This window comes from Acanthochromis polyacanthus, chromosome 8, assembly GCF_021347895.1.
Source record: "Acanthochromis polyacanthus isolate Apoly-LR-REF ecotype Palm Island chromosome 8, KAUST_Apoly_ChrSc, whole genome shotgun sequence".
NCBI lineage: Eukaryota > Metazoa > Chordata > Actinopteri > Pomacentridae > Acanthochromis > Acanthochromis polyacanthus.
The window spans coordinates 17,020,875-17,039,603 of NC_067120.1; the positions used below are offsets into that span (position 1 = coordinate 17,020,875).

General features: G+C 40.8%; 1 protein-coding gene across 1 annotated transcript in view; it reads right to left on the bottom strand.

Annotated features, from left to right (window-relative positions):
* Positions 1-6,437: 6,437 nt before the first annotated feature.
* Positions 6,438-18,729, bottom strand: part of wnt7bb (wingless-type MMTV integration site family, member 7Bb) — a 31,243-nt gene continuing 18,951 nt past the window's right edge. Inside the window, exons 3-4 of the mRNA XM_022206527.2 lie at positions 15,723-15,994; positions 6,438-11,358 (exon numbers count right to left, since the gene is read on the bottom strand). Coding sequence (XP_022062219.1) covers positions 10,879-11,358; positions 15,723-15,994 — 752 coding nt within the window. The 3' untranslated portion in view covers positions 6,438-10,878. The remainder of the gene's footprint in view (positions 11,359-15,722; positions 15,995-18,729) is intronic.

Here is an 18,729-nt window from a genome sequence, read left to right on the forward strand (position 1 = left end):
TTACTATCCTCACATATCAGCACAGCAGGACCTATTGAGATGTCAGCTTCAAACTGAAAACATGAGGACGTTTCCATAGTGACAGTCATCACTCAAACCGAGCCTCAAGCTGTGTTCACTCTTCTTCTGCCAGATCTGAAGATCTTACTGAGGGAACTTTGAAGATCATATTTTAGGAAAGAGAAAAGAAGGGATATGACCCAAGAGCAGGATTACTGTGGGTCGCAAATCACAGTTTGTTTAGCTGTGAAGTTACTTTGCCAGCATATAAAAGATTAATCAAAGAAAGATGAATACACATGTTAAAGAAGCCCAGACATCTTCTGTCGGAATTAGCCGATCCTGATGTGACCACGCACACACAGGAAGTCCAGGTCATCCACACTGCTGTGTTTCACCCAAGCTGACATGGACCCCGACAACCGCAGTACGTCAACCAGTAGTCTGAGGCAGGCTTTGGGGTCAACTCTCTGCCCGTGGTTCGGCACAGCAGCACAAGTGTCTGGTCAGACCCGCGAGTCAGGCACCACACCCTGCCAACAACCACTGTCTGACAGCTGCTGTTGCCTCAACAACCTGTGCACATGGGAAAAGTCCGCAGAAAGCCAAGCAGACATTTGGGACAGGACAGGACAGGAGCGGTCCGAGTGTCTGCGAGCCCCATCACCTCAGCGCCATGTGGAGCAGGCAGCGTTCTTTAATGGTCCGAGTGATGAGAGGTGTAACTGCAGGTTGCAGGCCAGCGAACTGGCAAGAGTTTAAAATGGATTTTACTGCTGCTCCACGAGTTAATAGCACTTCCCAATGAGGTCTAATGCGTTTATGTATTTGTGGATCACATTTTACTGCAATTCAGCTCAGTAAAATAGAGAAATATAAGGGTAGAAGTTTTCTTTGGAAGGATGATATTCGGGTCCATATGTAAAAACCATGATTCTCAAAATTAGAAATGTATTAATTTTTCCTCTGCTTTCTTTCCAAGCCTACTAATTGATAGAACATATCCGAAAACTGGTAAGGTGATCCTAAAGTGAACATACTGAGCAGCTATTCTTTCAAAGCAAACTGCATTCCATATACAGGGAAGAGCTAATTAAAATCATCACTGGGCAGATTCAAAGTCAAATAAATTTACTTTGCTAATTTTCCACACCATTAAACTAAATGTGAGAACACAAATTATGTGAGATTATAATGTGAGAACATAAATTTGATTTGTTGTGTTTACAGAACTCAAAGCAAAAGATCTGACTGATATCACACAATGAACCGTTTCACCCCTTTATCCCTTAATGAGATTTATAACACATATGGCACTTCAGAGTCAAATTAAAATCTCACAAGTTGACTGATTGAGAAAAAAATGCAGCGTTATTCACAGAATGGCTTGAAAATGTCATTCAGATGAGCTATAAATAATAATTATTAGCACCAAGTTCTGGCTTTAAGCAAAACTTGTACCCTATTTCTAAGAAGCTTCTTTGAATTAAATTACTTTGTGGTAACACACAGCTTTCAGCATCCAAAAAAAAAAAAAAAAGAAACACTGTTTTGGTGCCAGTGTGGTTCCTCCTCAACATGCTGACACCTGCACTGCACATAAAATGATTACTGAGATTGCTGACAGAAATTGACTAATGGAGCGCACTTCAGTTGTACTGATTGTGCACTATTAAAGCATTACTGGAACTCTCAGTTGTGTATAGCAACTGCAAAAGCTTTTAAAATGTGTTGAAAATGTAAATGTTTATACTGAATTTTTGAAGTTTATACAAATAATGTCGGACATTCTTTGTTTAAGTGCTTTCTGGAGCAAAATTGACAGCGAGCTGCCCTCCTACATGGATGATCTGAAAAGACAGTGTGCTCATTTATTTCTTTAGTGAGAGCTAGATCAGAATATCAATACCGCTCTCAAAGCTGCAGCATCTTCAACATTTTTTTATGTTAAAAAAAAAAGAAGAAGAAGAAAGAAAGCCATGAATATCCCTGCATGGAGCCCCAGTAAAATAACAACTTGTCATTATTCGACTGTTAATTTCTTTTTCACAGATGATGCTAGCGGGAGAACTTTCCTCCAGACATAGCTAGGTTAGCGGTTTCCATTCTTAATGCTAAGCTAAGCTAAGTGTTTGATGCCTGCATCCAAACCTTAAACTCAGATATGACAGTGCTATTGATCTTCTTCTGCAGGTTTTCTCATATCCTCCTTTTCTGCTCCCTGCTAGCTTTGGTTGGGTATTAAAGGAGCAGAGGAGTTTGGAAGAAGACTGTCAGTGCCAGAGCCTTGCCTTAAACAAAGACATGTGTTACCAAAGGGATGTCAGCCTGCCCGCTACCCGGCACTGTGTAACTCAATCTCCCCACATTCTCATCCACTGACGGGGGTTCTTCGGAAGAAAGGGTTAAGTATGTTGATCAAAGACTCAATGATGGACCAAAGGACTTCTCTAGATCATGAGTGTGACCTCGGTGCATCCATCAGCCATTAGACCGTCAGGACTGCGGCGAAGCAAGGCCCAGTTGGTGTGGAGGCAGTGGAGGGGAGGATGACGGTCTTTGGGAGCTGGGGTGCTGATGGGCCTGTGTGGTAGATGGGGAGCTGGTGGGGGGAAACGAGACCCACAGAGACAAGAAAAAGAGGGGAAAAACTGGGAGGAGGGTTGCTGGATTAAAGCCCCAACCAGCCTTTAACTTCTCCCAAACCACATGGAGCTGGTGTCCAATGCCCTACATACTCAAAGGCATGTACACTAGCCCACTTCCAGCCCGTGACACAGATGGAGATAGAAATATACAAGCGCTGGGCAACCGGTTTCTCTGATGTTGCTTTCTCTGTGGTGCGCTCTGCTGACAGACTAAGTTAGCCATCAACTCCCTGAGCAGGAGATGGACAAGTTCACTTGTGTTAAGCAAACTCTGTCAACGTGATGCTCATCATTATCTGCCAGAAGCACTTAAGATCTGCATTGCTTGTTTGGTTCGACACAGCTGAAAAAGCCATTAAATGTAGTGAGATAATTTGTCTGAACAACAGGGCCCAGTGTTTCTTGCAGCTACATGTGGAGCTGGAGCTGTTTGTGTGTTGTTCCGGTGACCTTCCATCCCCATGGAAAAGCAATGGATTCAGCAGAACTTTCCATGTATATGACCCACATCATGGAACCTCTTCACCTCCACCACTACTCTTTCCACAGGCTAGACAGGGAAGGATGATACACTGGCACTGAATCTCACTGGCACTGGCTGCGTACTGGGTTGGCTATTCCTGAATTCTCCCCCTGGAACGGACTCCAAAGTGTCACTGTTTAGTGGAGAAAACGAGTAATAGACTCGCTGCTGGAGCTCCAACTTGTTGATTTACAGTGGCAAACTAACCAACTTCGTGAGCTTTGAAATGATGCTACTCAAGGTGTGCAAATTATTTCAAGGATTTTGTGCAGCTGCTGACAACATTTGGTGTAGTGTAAGTTAGCAGAAGTTAAAAAAGCCAGAATTTTACAAATGGCAGCTGTGGAGTGTCAAGTTCTGTGGTCTCAGCTGTGTAGCATATTGATGCTTTTTTATCAGAACAGATCATTTAGAGTGAAGCATTTGGAGCCTTTTTAAGTTTCTATGGTTTGGACTGACTTTGTAGTAATTTTAGTCAGTTCAGTTTATTATTTGCAGCATTAAAATGAAATGCCAAATTCAATTTGCTCAAAAAAAGGAATCATGGTCGAGAACAGTGAATTTCTTAGCAATTAGTTGTTGAAATTCATGCTGAGTCCTTGGAAATACTGTACCTCAGTATATGTAAAAAGCAACAGGCCATGGAAAATGTATTACCAACATGTAATTTTTCATTCGATCTTCTTTGTGAAATTTGTAATTTGCTTCTTCCACAATGTTTTTCTCTTGCATTGTCTCACAGAGGGTGAGGGGTGAGGCGCTAAGAAAAGGGCTTAGAAGGGTCTTGTAGTTTTTCCCTCGGTGGAGTCTCCTTTTAGAACCCCAACCTCACTTCATGAAAACAAAACACGAGGAGAAAAATAACCTCAAGGAGAAGCCGTGGCATAGTCAACCACTGGACACTAAGCAGCACAAAAGCGCGTGTGGGCTGTCCTCGAACTCCCTTCACCAAATGTCTCCACGTAGAAACCCACTTCCCATAGGGATCTGTCTATCTTCTCACAGACAGACACAAACCAAAAAAAAAAAGAAGTGGCATTCAGACAGAAACGTGAGGTGAGCAGACAAATAAATGTGCCCTTTAAATCTCCAGAATGAGCTTTGCACACACATGAAAACATACAAATACAGCAGCGCCTGGGGTTAGACCCATCCCATCGTCTCAGACTGCTGATGCTGTCCTTACTGTAGCTGTGAGGCTTGAGGGCGTCACCGCTTAAGTATTAACCTCGCTCATATTTTACAAGCACCGCTTACTAACCCCGTCCAACATAAACAGGTGTGCACGCCAAATTGGGCGTCATTGCTCCCCAGGCTAATGTCTTGTCTGCTTATGTATGTATAATATAGTGAGGACTTGTACTTCACTATCTATGAATCTAAAGTTTTTTACAGTCTCTTCAATTCTGAATGTGCTCAGCCACATTTATGTTTCAGAAACATTGCTTTTTTTTCATATGGGTGTTTAGTTCTGTTAGATTCACACTGAAACTGTCATTAAACTTAGTTGCTTCTTGCCTCTTTTAATCATCATGCACAACCTTTACTTTTAAGTTTTACCGATGATTTCACCTCAGTTTTTTGTGCTCTTTGTGCTCTACCTTGACAAGACACTGAAACGAATTTTAAAGTCATCTCTGCTATCTGTGCAAAAGAGACAACGCACAGTTCTGAAAACAAAAAAAACTAAACGCACATCAGAAAGCTACGCCGGTCCGCTATTTGGACAATACAGTTTTAGACGGATGGAGGCAGTCAGGTAGTGCTCAGAGTCCTCAGTCTGGGGTCTTGACGATCCCAACTTTGCCTTGTGGTCTATGATGTCACGCAGGGTTTTGCCTTTGAATGGCCATGTGTTCCTCACCACTAATATCAAACAGATGATGAGAAACCTCCAAATGATGGTCTTTCACTAAGACAAGCAGTCAAAACAAAGTTACAGGAACACAGAAAAACACCACTCCAAGCAATCATGTGAAAAAAAAAAAAGACTATGCGTTCTTAATTGCTGCAGGCTGTGCTGTGGGCAGCGTTAAACTGTATTGTGAGCTCTTCTGCTTTGTTGAAAATTTCAATTTGAACCTGCATTATCATGGAACAAAGGCTGACTGATTTTTTTTTTTTTTTGTCCACAAGTGGCGCTAAGAGATGTTTTCAGCACAGTAGTACTTCCACGATTTTGTAATACCTTAACCAAAGCTTTCACATCCTGGAATAACAAACAAGACTTAAAGGATTGCCCCAGAATAATCTATCATCCATGGGACTGTTAAACATCCCTTTCCTCAACTGAGGAGAAGCCTGTAATTGGAGTGCGGTGTCTGGAAGACAACAATCCTTCTCACTTGGTGTCTGGCTAATCTCAAGAATCAGCTCAGTAGACCTTTGACTCCTTGATTTTTAATTTCATCCCTACATTTGGGTCATTTATTTTTTTGCCACCCTTTCTTCTGTCTCTCCCCTCCTGCAGATGTGTCTTATCTCTGAGGGGCCAAGCTTCTGATCTGAACGTTGGTGCCAAAGTTACAAATTACGAAAGGAGGCAGACCATTGAAGCTAATTCGAAGGAATTTGGGAGGCTTTTTGTCACTTCACAAAAAAGGGAAGAAAACCTGAAAAAATGTCTTTGTTTACTGTCTAGATCTGGGTACCATCAGTTAGTGAACATCAAAGTTGGACATAACAGGCCCCTTCTAAAACTCACTACAACATCTAAAAGTTTTTTGTTTTGTATGCCTTCGGCTAAGATCCATTTAATTACGTAAGCAGCCATTATAAATTCTCTTTACAGCAGATGGGGATCGCTATGTTCTAAACTACTTTATGGGTAAAAACCAAGTCAGTGGCCTCCACCAGACTTTTCAGGTTTCTCTCTTCCCTGTTCTCTTCAAATTGTTTAAATAAAACCTGGCAGCCTCATGACTCCTTCACATCCTCCTTGAAGTCAGTTGAAGCTTCCCTGGTCTCCCAAAGCGCTAAACACCCTGATATGTCTTGCCAGTGAACCCTGAATAGCTGGATCATATGATGAATTTGCATAAAGTTAATGCATGGCCTTGGCAGACGCGGGCTTCATCCTTTCCAGTGGTTTTTATGTTTCCTCACAACTGTCTTTCATTCTAACTGGGCCTTGAATTGGAAAAGTGGGTGCGTTGCCCCCAGTGTGAATTAGACCATAAGCATTAGCTGGCAGAATATAACCCAAAGAACTAATGATCCTGACACCCAAACAATAGCTGCTTTAGAAGAAGGCACACACAGCAGACTGTTTTTCTATCTCATATTTTTAATGACAAAATGTTTGTCAGAAACAAATGGATTTATTTTTCTCAATCCAGGGCATAGTATGGGGAGCTTATGTGGTTCCGGTCCCCTGGGCTTCAGACAACTAACAAAACACATCTTACTTCTGCTCTGCTGCCTACCTACAATGCTTTTCACATACAGGAGGACGAGTGTGAGCGTCCAGCAAATGGACGAAGTAGCGTGGCTCTCTTTCACAGAACCCCTTCATGGAAAGAGTTGGATGAAACCACTGACACTGATCACGTCTGATTTTCAAATTTCTCACCTCTTCAGTGAAATCTGCCGTCTGTAAACTTCTAAGCTTTTTCATTTTCTGTGATGAGCAGCATTAACAGTAAACATCAATGAAAAATCAGAGAATCCCACTGACAGACTGCATCACTTTGAAAACCGAAACAAGCGAAAATGACAAGTTAGCTGTCATTAAACGATTCCCCAAGCTGAGCACTCTTTCACAATATTCTTTTTACTACGCTTTGCACACAGTCCCCAACTCGCTCCGACAGCTGCTCCTACTTATATAGTGTACCCACTCTTTCTCCAAACCACTCTCAATTAGCCCCTCTCCTAAATAACCACTCTTTTCACTTGCAGTTTCCGGCTACACATGCACCTCCTTTCATCAAGCCATCCCATCCATCTTAAAAAACACCCTCGCGAAAGAATTACACTCTTGTTTGTGTGTCTAAAAACAAGAGGCACACTGAGCCACTTCCTATTCACATCAGGTCATTTGCATGAAGGCTGTCTCCCCATTTAGTGACTCTGAACGGCTCTGCCAACACAGAAAAGAGTGAGAGGCTCAAGTGTTGAGCCCAGTTATTCTTTCATCCTGCATGCTAAATCCCCGTTTAGTTCAGTGAATTGTACCATATCGTGCTATACGCTGTTAAAACTGCACTTTAACAGAAAATATGTAAAGGGATGAGGAAAAGAGTGCTGTGGGATTTACTGTTGTTTGTTCACCAAAGTCAGACAGCCCCAATTAATCTGAAGAAAAAAAGCTTTTCATCCTCAAATAAAACCCAGTTCTGATTCAGTTTGAGGAATAATCACATTTTTACAGGGATATTGGATATTTAAGTGTGTGCTTTTTAATAGTTTTCCGATCTCCCTGCTACTCCTTGTTTTTTCCTTCTCTTTTTGTGTTTCGGATCACATCTCACTTGACACACACAGACACACACACACACACACACACACACAGAAGAAGCTCCTTTCCACGCTGGGAGAGATAATTGACTTCTGTTCCATGCGTGCCACAATCAAGACAGGAGACCACAGCATATTACGAACATGTGCTGTGTACAAACCAGCATCAAAGTCAGCACATTGCTCGCTTTATTTATCCTTATTTTAATGATTTATGCTTCCTAATGCATTTGCCAGTTAGAGTGGTTGAATAACCAACTTCTACATGAAGCTGCAAACCTGGACACACACAATGAACTGATTTAATGTGTGTGTTTTTCTTCGAAGGGAGAACATTTAGGAAAATAATAGCTTTGGATGTTTGTTGGAACAGTTAATATGGGCAACTGAACACTGAGCATGAACGTTCTTGTACCAACAGCAATAAAATGAAAAATGTGGACTCTGGGTTCAAGGATAAGCTTTCTTGTATGTTTCACAACACAATTCATCATTAAATCAGAGATGTCAGCTTTTTATTTTTGGAAAATGTATCTGCATCCTTGTCAAATGAAACAGTTTTTTTTTTTTATTTAAATGGCTCCAGCTGGAGTTATTTTAATCTATTTCAGAAGAACATAAATGTCAGAATGAGAATATTTGCTAGATATGTTAAAATAATAAGTTATTTAACTGAGTAAATATGCACAAGTATTTACATGACAGCTGTCTTTGATCCATCTGAAATAGAATAAGTTAAGACTGACTAAATGTTACATATTAAACAGCACCAATCATGCATAGTGCAAGACTAGGCCCTATCAGTCACTAAATCTCTACAATGTATGGATATTAATGTGCAAGTTTTTTCTACATTCTAATATTTAATATGTAAACCAATACATAAACTGGCCTATGCTTCCTGGAGAAATCACGACTTGTACAAACTGAAGAGACGACAACAACATAAATAAGCCAAAAAGTAAAGTAATTGTATTTTAAAGTGCCACGAAGCACTCCATGTTTTCAAACCAAAGTGAATCGTTACCCTCAGGTTGCTCAGCTTCTGCTTTGACACAGTGGATTACAGGAATAATTTGACATTTTGTGTTTTGTTCATATTCTTAAGCACAGTTAGATGAGAAGATTGATGCCACTCCTGCATCTCTGCATCGAGTCAAAGCCAGAGCTTTAAGCGACCAGAAGTCAGGTGAAAAAGCTACCTTGACTTTCTCCAAATCTAAAAACTACACCTTCCAACACCTCAATCCTTAATCTGTGTACAGGTCATAGCCTAAAAGCAGTCATTTATGGACTTAATTACATGGGCTAACAACATCAATGCACATTCACTGTCTGGATTTTCTATGGATTCTGTTAGTACACTTCCAGTACAGCAGCTCATTTTTGTGGTTTTTATTTGTATCAGTAATGACAAATTTTGCCTCACAAGTTGGATTTTGGAACGCTCACACATTGAAAAAATTGGCCTTGGTGAAGTTATTTGGAAGAGAAAACAAATCAGTGAAATTGTTTCCTAATCTGTCTGGTGTAAAAGAATCCATATCAGACTGGTTCAACTTCAACAATCTGTATTGTACTTATTGTGGTGAAGCGCTTTGTGAAACAATTTATTATTAGTTACATATGGGTGCTTCACATATTGTGTCTAAACATTGGATTGTTTTACAGCCTCACCTTTCTCTGCCCTCTTTAATTCCATGTTCATGTTTCCATGTCTTAGAAGTATAGTCCATAATACCATGGCCAACAGAAGTCTCGTTGTTATTCTTAAAATAAGATCCAATAAACATGGAATTATCCTTTATTGTTGTTTCAGAGCTAATTAAGCCAGGAGCAGAATCTGACTGTAGTCCTAATGAGGGAAAGCAAATGTGAATCACTGGAACCAAGTGAGCTTTGGAATAAGTTAAGAAAAAAAAACAAGATACATTGAACTATAAATCTTGTCCAGCAGCATATGAAGATAAACCATTATTACTCTAAAGAAAAATAAGGCAGACTGCAAGGTTCAGCTTCAGTTTATATTTTAGCAATGAACTGTCAAACTGAGTCAAATGGGAGTTTATTTAGTTCTCATGAGTTGTATCTGAATAGAAAATATAAGTGTAGCACTCGACAACACATCCAGCACAATTTTAATGTCCATGTTAATGAAATGAGGAAGGATCTCTGCAGTTAAATGTGTTTTCTTGCTATGCTCTCTTAACTGAAATTGCAAAACCATCCAAACAGATGTTATTGCTCGGGGGGACTGCAAACAAACTATGCTACAATAAAATAGAACCAAGGTGTTTGAATGTGAAACACACTGTAACGATGTCTTTTGTCGTTAACACACCAGTAACAATGAAACTTTGTATTTTCTTTCTTTTTTTTCAAAAAAGAAAAGATTAGGTATTTTAGGGATGGGGGGTCATCTTCTATAGACACACATCTTCAGTCAGAATTTCTAAAAAGTATTTTTCTTTACACTTAGTACAAAAAAGACATCTCTACCCGTTAGTGCTTTGTTTTAAGATACTATTACATAAATAGACAATTTATTTTCAGTGTTCAGAACAGACAGTTCCAGTGTGACTGGAAAACTAACATACTCCACCATATTCCAGTTGGCAGCAGAGGGTTTAACAGAGTTCTCCACTCAGATTTTGGCGCACCCCAACGCACCACACTTACAAAATGTTCTTCATTTCTACAGACCTCCAACATAAGCCCCATCAATCTTGGGGGTTCGTGTCAAGATTAACTCATGCTCCCCTTTAGTGAAAATACGACAAAACCCATAAAAGTTTTTAATCAAAGACTTGACAGATCTCTCCCGGTCACCTCATCAGCTGTTGTCATTTTGATCAACTCCTATGTCACTGCGAGTTCCTCTCCATGCAAGTGTCCATGCATTGAACATTTAGAAATCCCAGAGTGCAAAGCACATTTCCCACCGAGGGCCTCATTCTGTACCTGTAGTCCCAACTTCACTGTGGATACATCAGTACATGAGCACAATCTCTATGTGACCGTAAAGTTCTGGGGTATTACCTACTGATATTTAGCATTTACTTTCTGAAAAGCAATTAGATAGATTCTGCTGTGCAAAACAATGCCACGAAGAGCTGATAGTGTAAATTCCATTTCTGTACTTGAAAATCTCTCACTGGTCGACGACACACTTTCATCTCGCTCTCGCAGGTCTTCCTCATTCAGCTTGTCCTTGGCGCCTCACTTCCTGGCACTGAGTTCCATGTGTCCTTATTTGCAGGTAAACACCTCAGTCCTCTCACTGCACGTGTTGCATTTGACGAAGCAGCACCATTGGAACTTACAGTTGCACTGCCACACTTTGGTGTACTGGTGTGTATTGTAGCCCCGACCGCAGCACATAAGGTCGCAGCCGTCCGTATGTGGTGAGGTGCGGTTGCACAGGCGTCCCTGGGTGCCCACGCTCCCCGTGGCTGCATCCTCCTCGCAGTAGTTGGGCGACCTCTCAATGTAAACGAGGTCTGTCTCCATGGGCTTGCGGTAGCCCTGAGTCTGCTTTACCTTGAGGTGGGTGGGCTGGCGCAGTCGGCTCGCCCGGACTACCTCCACATGCACGGCTTCGTTGTACTTGTCCTTGAGTACGTAGCCGATCTCGCGGAACTTTGGAAGCGTTGTCCAACAGGTCTTGGTGGTGCAGGAGCCTGACACACCGTGGCACTTGCACTCTAGCTTCATCCTTTCTTCTAAAACCTGGGGAGTGATAGAAACAACAAAACAGATGTAGAAATGCAGCAAAAAGAGACATTCACCTTAACTTTTAATCAGAAATAACTGAAGACCAAGGACAAACCCTTGGGTGCAGTTTGAGGTCTTGTTCTGTTCTATGTTCCTCCACTGTGCAGGATGGAGGAAAAAATGTTAAGATACTGATTGCAAAACAAGTAAAATCCTAACAACCTGCAGTGATAGAACAAATTAGAGGTAAGGAACAAAATATGTCCAATTTTAATTACTGGCATGCAATAAAGTACGCAACAGAGATGTTTAAATACCTACAAACCTTCTTTTGTTGTGGATACTTAATCGTATCGCCACAAATACAAAAACAACATACTAGTCAGGATTAAACAGTCACAGTAGACTCATCATACACTAAGCCACTGACACTTTCATAGATAACAAGACGACATGGTCATCAATATCTCCCGCCACATGTGATGTCTACGAGTCTATATCCAAAATAGTGATCAAGGGCCATAACTCTGTTAAATATTATCGCACAGGTCTCATTTTCGAACTTGATCAAGGTGTCCATGGTGTGAAGCTACACACTAAATTTCGTAATCCTAGCTGTAATAGTTTCCGAGAAAAGCTGTCTCCTTCATGTCGGATGGACACACGGACGGACGGACGGACGGAGGCCAAACCTATATCCCCCTTTTCCACTTCGTGGAGGCGGGGGATAATAACATCTTAACAATACATCATGTACCCATTTTTTTGCACAAGTATATTATTTGATTGACAAAGATGCTGAATACTACAGTTTATTAATAAAAGTACAATTTAATTCAGATGTTGGCTTAGTGTTCCTGCTGTGTCAGGAAAAACAAAGACATCTCTTTGAAACTTTTAAATTGCTGTGTCAAAACCGTGATGGCAGTGGGGCATATCTATGATGATTCTTCTAGTAAGCGGTGATTGTGCTGAAGATTTACCACCGCAGGCATTAAAACTTGACAGTCAAACATTACCAGTCTGGCAGAGCGCTGATCTCTCTGAAGTAGACAAATCCAAGCATATCTGAATTTTCAGTTGTGGGTGACATGCAGTTGCATGTCCCGAAGGAGGGGAAATTGTACTTACTGGTAATATCCCTTCCTGTAATTTTGTCTACCTTTCCAAAACCACATCAGTGCTACAGAAAAATAAACATGGATCTCACACAGCTATCAATCATCTTGGAAAATCTGAATCCAGATTATTGTTTCATTAAACGTGTTGCACATGCAGCTGTTTAAAACAAAGACAAACTCATTTAATTATTTACAGCTCAACAAGAATCTCAAGGTTTATGACTCCTTCAACAACACTGTAATAAATAAAAGAAAGCCGTGTTGCCATGTGGCATTAAAAGAGATTTGAATATTATTAGCACAGATGTGATAATATGATAATACCCCCACCCCCACCCCCACCCCACCCCTTTTTTTTAGTTGATTCCCTTCCTCAGACTGGGTCTTCATTTTTCTTTGAGGTTTTTTTTTTTTTCAAACATATGGTACACAGGGCAGAAAGTCTTCTCTTTGCTCCCTAATCCTTGGGCATATGGTAAATATTGTACGCTGTCGTCAGTATTTAAGTGTCAATCCTTTGCCCCTTGAGACTAAGAAACTAAAAAACCTCAAAATAAAAATTGTACCCTGTTGAGTTACGGCTGAAGTGTTCCCAAAGGCAGAGGAACAGAGGAAAGAGGGGGGTGGAGTTCAAATGGGTCCTATTAACACATCTCTAATAATCTTGACATGACTCTTTTGACCCAATTAAGAACTCCTGACTTGCTTGAATGAAGCATGTGTCTTTGTTGTGTAAGATGCTGGTTGGTTGTGCAGTTTTTTCCTGGCACAGCGCCTCGCCGGCGGCACTAGTCATCACTTCTATCAGACGCTTATGAAACGTACACAAGTGATGTTCAATATCTCTGTCTGTCTTGTCTCTGTGCTCATGTGGTCACAGTTTCCCGATTTGAGGACATTTGATTGAAAAAACATGAGCTCGCCTGACTACATAAAAGCCGGGGTCAGCTGTCAATCTCGCCTCGGATGTTGATTCAAACTGAGGATTTCCAAAAATGCACAGCAAAAAAACCGCAAGGAATGCCTGGCATACGGAGCCAGACGGATGCATGGAAACATTTACTTAAACTGTGTCCATCAAAGCCTCTGATCTGTTACTGATTAGTCCAATATGACCAGATCCCCGACCAGAGATTGCTTGTCAAATACACACCCCCCAGTGCAAGATTTAAAGGATGTGGTGATTTTTCTGGGTGTTCTTTTACATTCGGTTAAGTCACAGAATCTCATCTTGTAATTATGGCTCTGTGTTTTAATGATGGTTCTTATCTGTGATTAGAAAACACAATCTCAGCTGGATCTCATTCCAGGCACAATTTCTTCCCTCATTAGACTCAGGATCACTTTTATTAGCTCATTTGTCTTCAGTATATTTTCTAGCACTTGCATATTGTTTTTTTTCCCCATAAAATGGGACAACCAAACAGCAAGTTATGTTAGTTTCTTCTAAATATGCATTAAAACACTAATACATTGACTACATAATTAACAAAGGCCCCATTTATGCTTGTCATTTGTCTACATCCTGACAAAATCCAGATGCAAATGAATCCTAATTAACATCTTGGATTTCCTGGGTTCTAAGCAAATCTTCGTCTCCAGTTGCTGTTTACACTATAGTAATTTAGGTACAACAATTAGGAATCCACAATAATGGCGAACGAGCTAACAATCCATAAACTAGCACAAACAAATCTATAAATCACATTTATGGAGTATGAGTGAGACAGAGATTGTAGTGCCAGATCTGGTCTGAACAATCAGATTTCAGTTTGTCTTAAATGCTCCTTTGGCATGTTTACACTAAAATGAGAAACTTTTTCAATGTACAGGAATCTAATCTGCCCCACACCCATGAAGTGATCAAGTGAGAAATAGAGAAACCTCATTCTTACTGTCTAAGAAGGACTTTCAGGCAAAGGCTTTCCTTCTGTCTCAGCAAAAAAGGAATCTGACTTTTGCCTCCTAGAATCCGAGTTTCCGAGCTCCAGAGAGAGAACAGCAACAATGCCAACTCCAACCCCGACACATGCCAGCATCCTGGCATGCAGTGTAGACCCTATCAGTCTGCTGTGTTAACACCGGCATTGTCGGCCTGCTTTCACACCCTGAATAGACGCAGTCAAATGGCAGTGACATGTTTTGGTATTGTGCAGACAACTGCAATAATATCCTGTTCCTGACTTTACACTTCATAATTCCATGAAAGGAACTGGGAAGGGGGAATGGCAGTTCTCCATCTGGCAGCCCCTGGCTAAGCTCTATTTTCCCAGTGGACACAATAAAGCCCAAGTTATTGATTAGATTGTCAACATAACATCATCTCTTCTCTTTTATTTACCCCTCACACACACTCTCTCCCTTTCTTTCCTCCATGACTGCTCTGAGATGACTAATAGCAAACAAACATGTCCATGATGAAGTTTGCCAGCACACTCTCAGAAATAAAAGACTCCCTCCTAGAAGGGAAAGAAATGCCAATAAACTGCTGAAGCAAAACAAGCTGCTGAAAGGCAAACTGGGTAATCAATCAACCCACGGCTTGATCAATCACAGTTTTCTGTCACATGACTGTGTGACTTTTAGCTCTTTATCTGGAACTGTTTGCTCCGTTTCAGAGGAACACATTGACACACCCATCTCTGCATCTACGTATGCACACACATGTTTGCCATGAATTGATTCATAAAATCTTTTGTATCTTTCGGGGAACATTAGTTCATGTCCTCTGTTATCGATGACCCACTTTGAGGATAAATCTGCTTTAGGACTACTTGGGTGCGATTTGTTTTGTTTCTGCAGAATATATATCACATGTATGATAACTCTGTACTCAAAAAGTATTTGGTCGTGGCAGACATCGCTGGAATGTGTTGGTAAACTCGCATGGTACAGAAAAATCTACAGCAAGTGTGATGAGTGAGTCAAGGTTAAACCACAAAGTTGATCCATAAACTATGATGGATGTTTTTGTCAGTCAGTTTAGGTATTCATAGCAATATGTTTTACTTCATTTTTGTTTCCACATTAGTTTGGTTAAGTTTCTTGCTCCATCTGACTGTAGACATCGCTGTTTTTCCAGATCTAATATAATAATAATAATATAATATAATATAATAATCTGATAGATTGGTAATGATGGCAAGGACAGCTGTTCAAATGTACCCTTCATTTTACAACATTATCCCATGATTCATAAAGACTAATCTTAAAACACTAGTGGTAAAGCATATTTAAGTATTTGATGAGTCTCTTTACCTTCCTGCCTGCCTCGTTGTTATGCAAGTTCATCAGGCGACGAGGAGTCTTTTTAATTTCACGGGCATCCACAAAGCGGCGAGAGAACTCGATGCCGTACTTGATGTCGGCTGAGCAGCCTCCCCACTTCCAGCCTTCTTCCTGGTTGTAATAACCCTGCTTCTCCCGGTCGCAGCCGCATTGGCTCAGGTTGCCCTGGCTGCATGCCGCTGTGATGGCGTGGGCTACCCCAGCCGCCGTGATGGCATAGGTGAAAGCTGCTTCCCGACTGCCTAAACAAGAGAAAAGATATTATTTGAAACACTGGAATGAAATGAACTATTAGCAAGTTGTAGGTGATCTCTGGCTAATAGCAGTTATGAAGCCTTTTGTAATACTTTCACTCTTCATGTAGCAAACTATGAAACATAATGCATCTTGACCTCAAATAGAGAAATATCTAGCAGCTGAGTAATATCAACTCAAAGACAAAATCATCTTTCAGTATGCCACTCCAAGCCCCAAATTTTACAGTGCAGAGGATTATAGCTTTATAGACCGTGCAGATGTTCACAGTCTGTCTCATCGTCTTGATAAGCCACCAATTTTCCTTCCCTCCACCTTGGTAGAAATGTGGTCAAATTTCCGACCGCAAAGTCCTTGGGCCCAGCCTGCGAGAGTGCAGCGTTGGAATTCCAGTGTGGGGAGAGCTGGTCTAGGTGCTGTCCAAAGTGCTGAAATCCTCTACAGGAGCACCTTGTGCTGCTGCCCACGCTGCACACAGCTGGGGTCTGCAGGTCTCACTGCCTCGCTCACGCTGATCGCTGACAAGGAAGGAACAATGCGCAGTGCCAAAACCAGGTGGTACCAGGACTGCAGGACATAAGATCAGCAGCTAAAGATCAATGGGATATGTTTCACCTGTGTCATGTGTTGTGCTTGTGAAACTCGCTGTGCTTTCATTTGATCATGCAAACATTCAAAATGAAGCTTTGCATTATTCTTTTGGAGTTCAAAAAAGTTTAGGACTGCTTGATGTCATTCCAGTGGATAAGATGCTAAGTGGACTTTAATCTGTAAAAGTAAGACAGTGTCTCGGATCTGGAAGAACATATAGAGAGTAAAGAAATAAGGTTGTAACTGCACATTTATATTACACTAAATGTTAAATCTTAAATAAAAATACAAATCATTATTAAGCCTTGTGGAGGCAAATTTGTGGTGCAACTACTGGTTGTAAAATCCATCCATTATCTATACACCGCTTAATCCTGATTAGGGCCGGGGTGGAGACACCCTGGACAGGTCACCAGTCTATCACAGGGCTACACATGGAGACAAACAAGCACACTCACATTCATACTTATGGACAATAAGGAAGCCAGAGTACCCAGAGACAACCCGCACATGCACAGCGAGAACATGCAAATTCCATGTATAAAGATCTCAGGCCCAAGCCGAGACATAACCCTGGGATCTTCTAGCTGCAAGGTCACTCTGCAGTCCCGGTTGTATGTTTCACAATTTTGCAATTAAGAACTACAAGTCCTCGGGCTGGTAACAACAAATATTATAATTCTGTTTAACAAATGAACTAAATTATTGATTTGTAATTAAAATATTGTTAATTTTCGACTGATTCATCATGTTTATTAATAAAAATTAGTCGTGTTTTTGTCATTAAAACCTGGCATCTCATTAAAGTTGCTTGGAACACTAGTGATGGTGAGGAAGAATTAGAGAACTGACCAAGGCACACACTTAGACGTAGGATGATGGCTGTCGTCATGCCATACACTTCCTGTCACTTCCTAAATATCTGAGAGTCCTCTACTGTTCTCCTAAAGGCTACAGAGGGATCTGACTTAAAAGGCATCTCCTGGTCTAAAGAAGGCTGTGGGTTATTACAACCCCAGTCTCCCTTCAAGTGGCAGTAATCTGGAAGGGGCCAAGCATCAGAAACGAGGAAAACCACAGAGTGTTTCAAGGAGCCTTTCAGCCTTTGGAGAGGAATGTTTTGTAATTCTTTTGATGTGTGTTGTGTAATGTACTCAGTTGCAATTATTGGAATCTCTCTAGGTAAAATGCTTTTTTTCCCCCTGCACTTCAGAGAACCAAAAAAATCCTTGATGATTTGCCGTTTCGTCAGTGGTTTTCAGAGAAACCATTCAGAAGCTCTTCAGCTCAGTTTGACAACAAACATCACTGGTTTTCTTCAGATCTAAACAGCAACCTGTGGTTCTGGATATTGTGACTTGATGTCAGAATAGACTGTACAGAATCTAGGGGTGAAGGATATATCAAATCCAGGCTGACTTACAAGTAAGTAAAGTCGAGCACATCAAGATAGAATGACATAACTTTTTTCTTTTTACAGTTTTTTTCGGGCTTTGTTGCCTTATTATGAGGACAGCTGAAGAAAGACAGGAAAGGAGGGAAGTGAGGGAACAATAATGTTTAATGATTAATGTTACTATTGGTGAATATTTATGCATTAAATCATAGTGTAATGTATTGGACTATATTTTCTCCATATTGGCTCCATCATGTCAGATAATATCAGTGGACTGGGGTTTAAGTAAATAGACAGAGGAAAAAAAAGAGACCTAAGCCCAATTTGAATCTGGTGAAACACCAAATAAAACAATAAATTGCCAGATATAGCAAGCATTCAGTAGTCACAATAAATAAAATGTCTGATATTCCAGACAGTACGTACAGTCTCGTCCACCAAAAACAAGAATAATATCTTAAAATGAGCAAATGGAGGAAATGTTTACATCTGCAGTACCAAAGCAAAACAATAAAGTGGAAATTATAAGGAAGCAAATGAAATGCCTCAGACATGAGAGAGGAAAACGCAGAATGTGCTGTGTTATGTTGTCTGACCAGATAAACGTTCAACAATTTTTAAAGTTACTGATGTCAAATCTTTGCTTACTTTGTCTCATTTATGAGCCTCTACAGTGCAGTCAGATAGAACCTGACTGCGGCCTCGTCATAGCTTCTTTGTATAAAGCAGAATAGT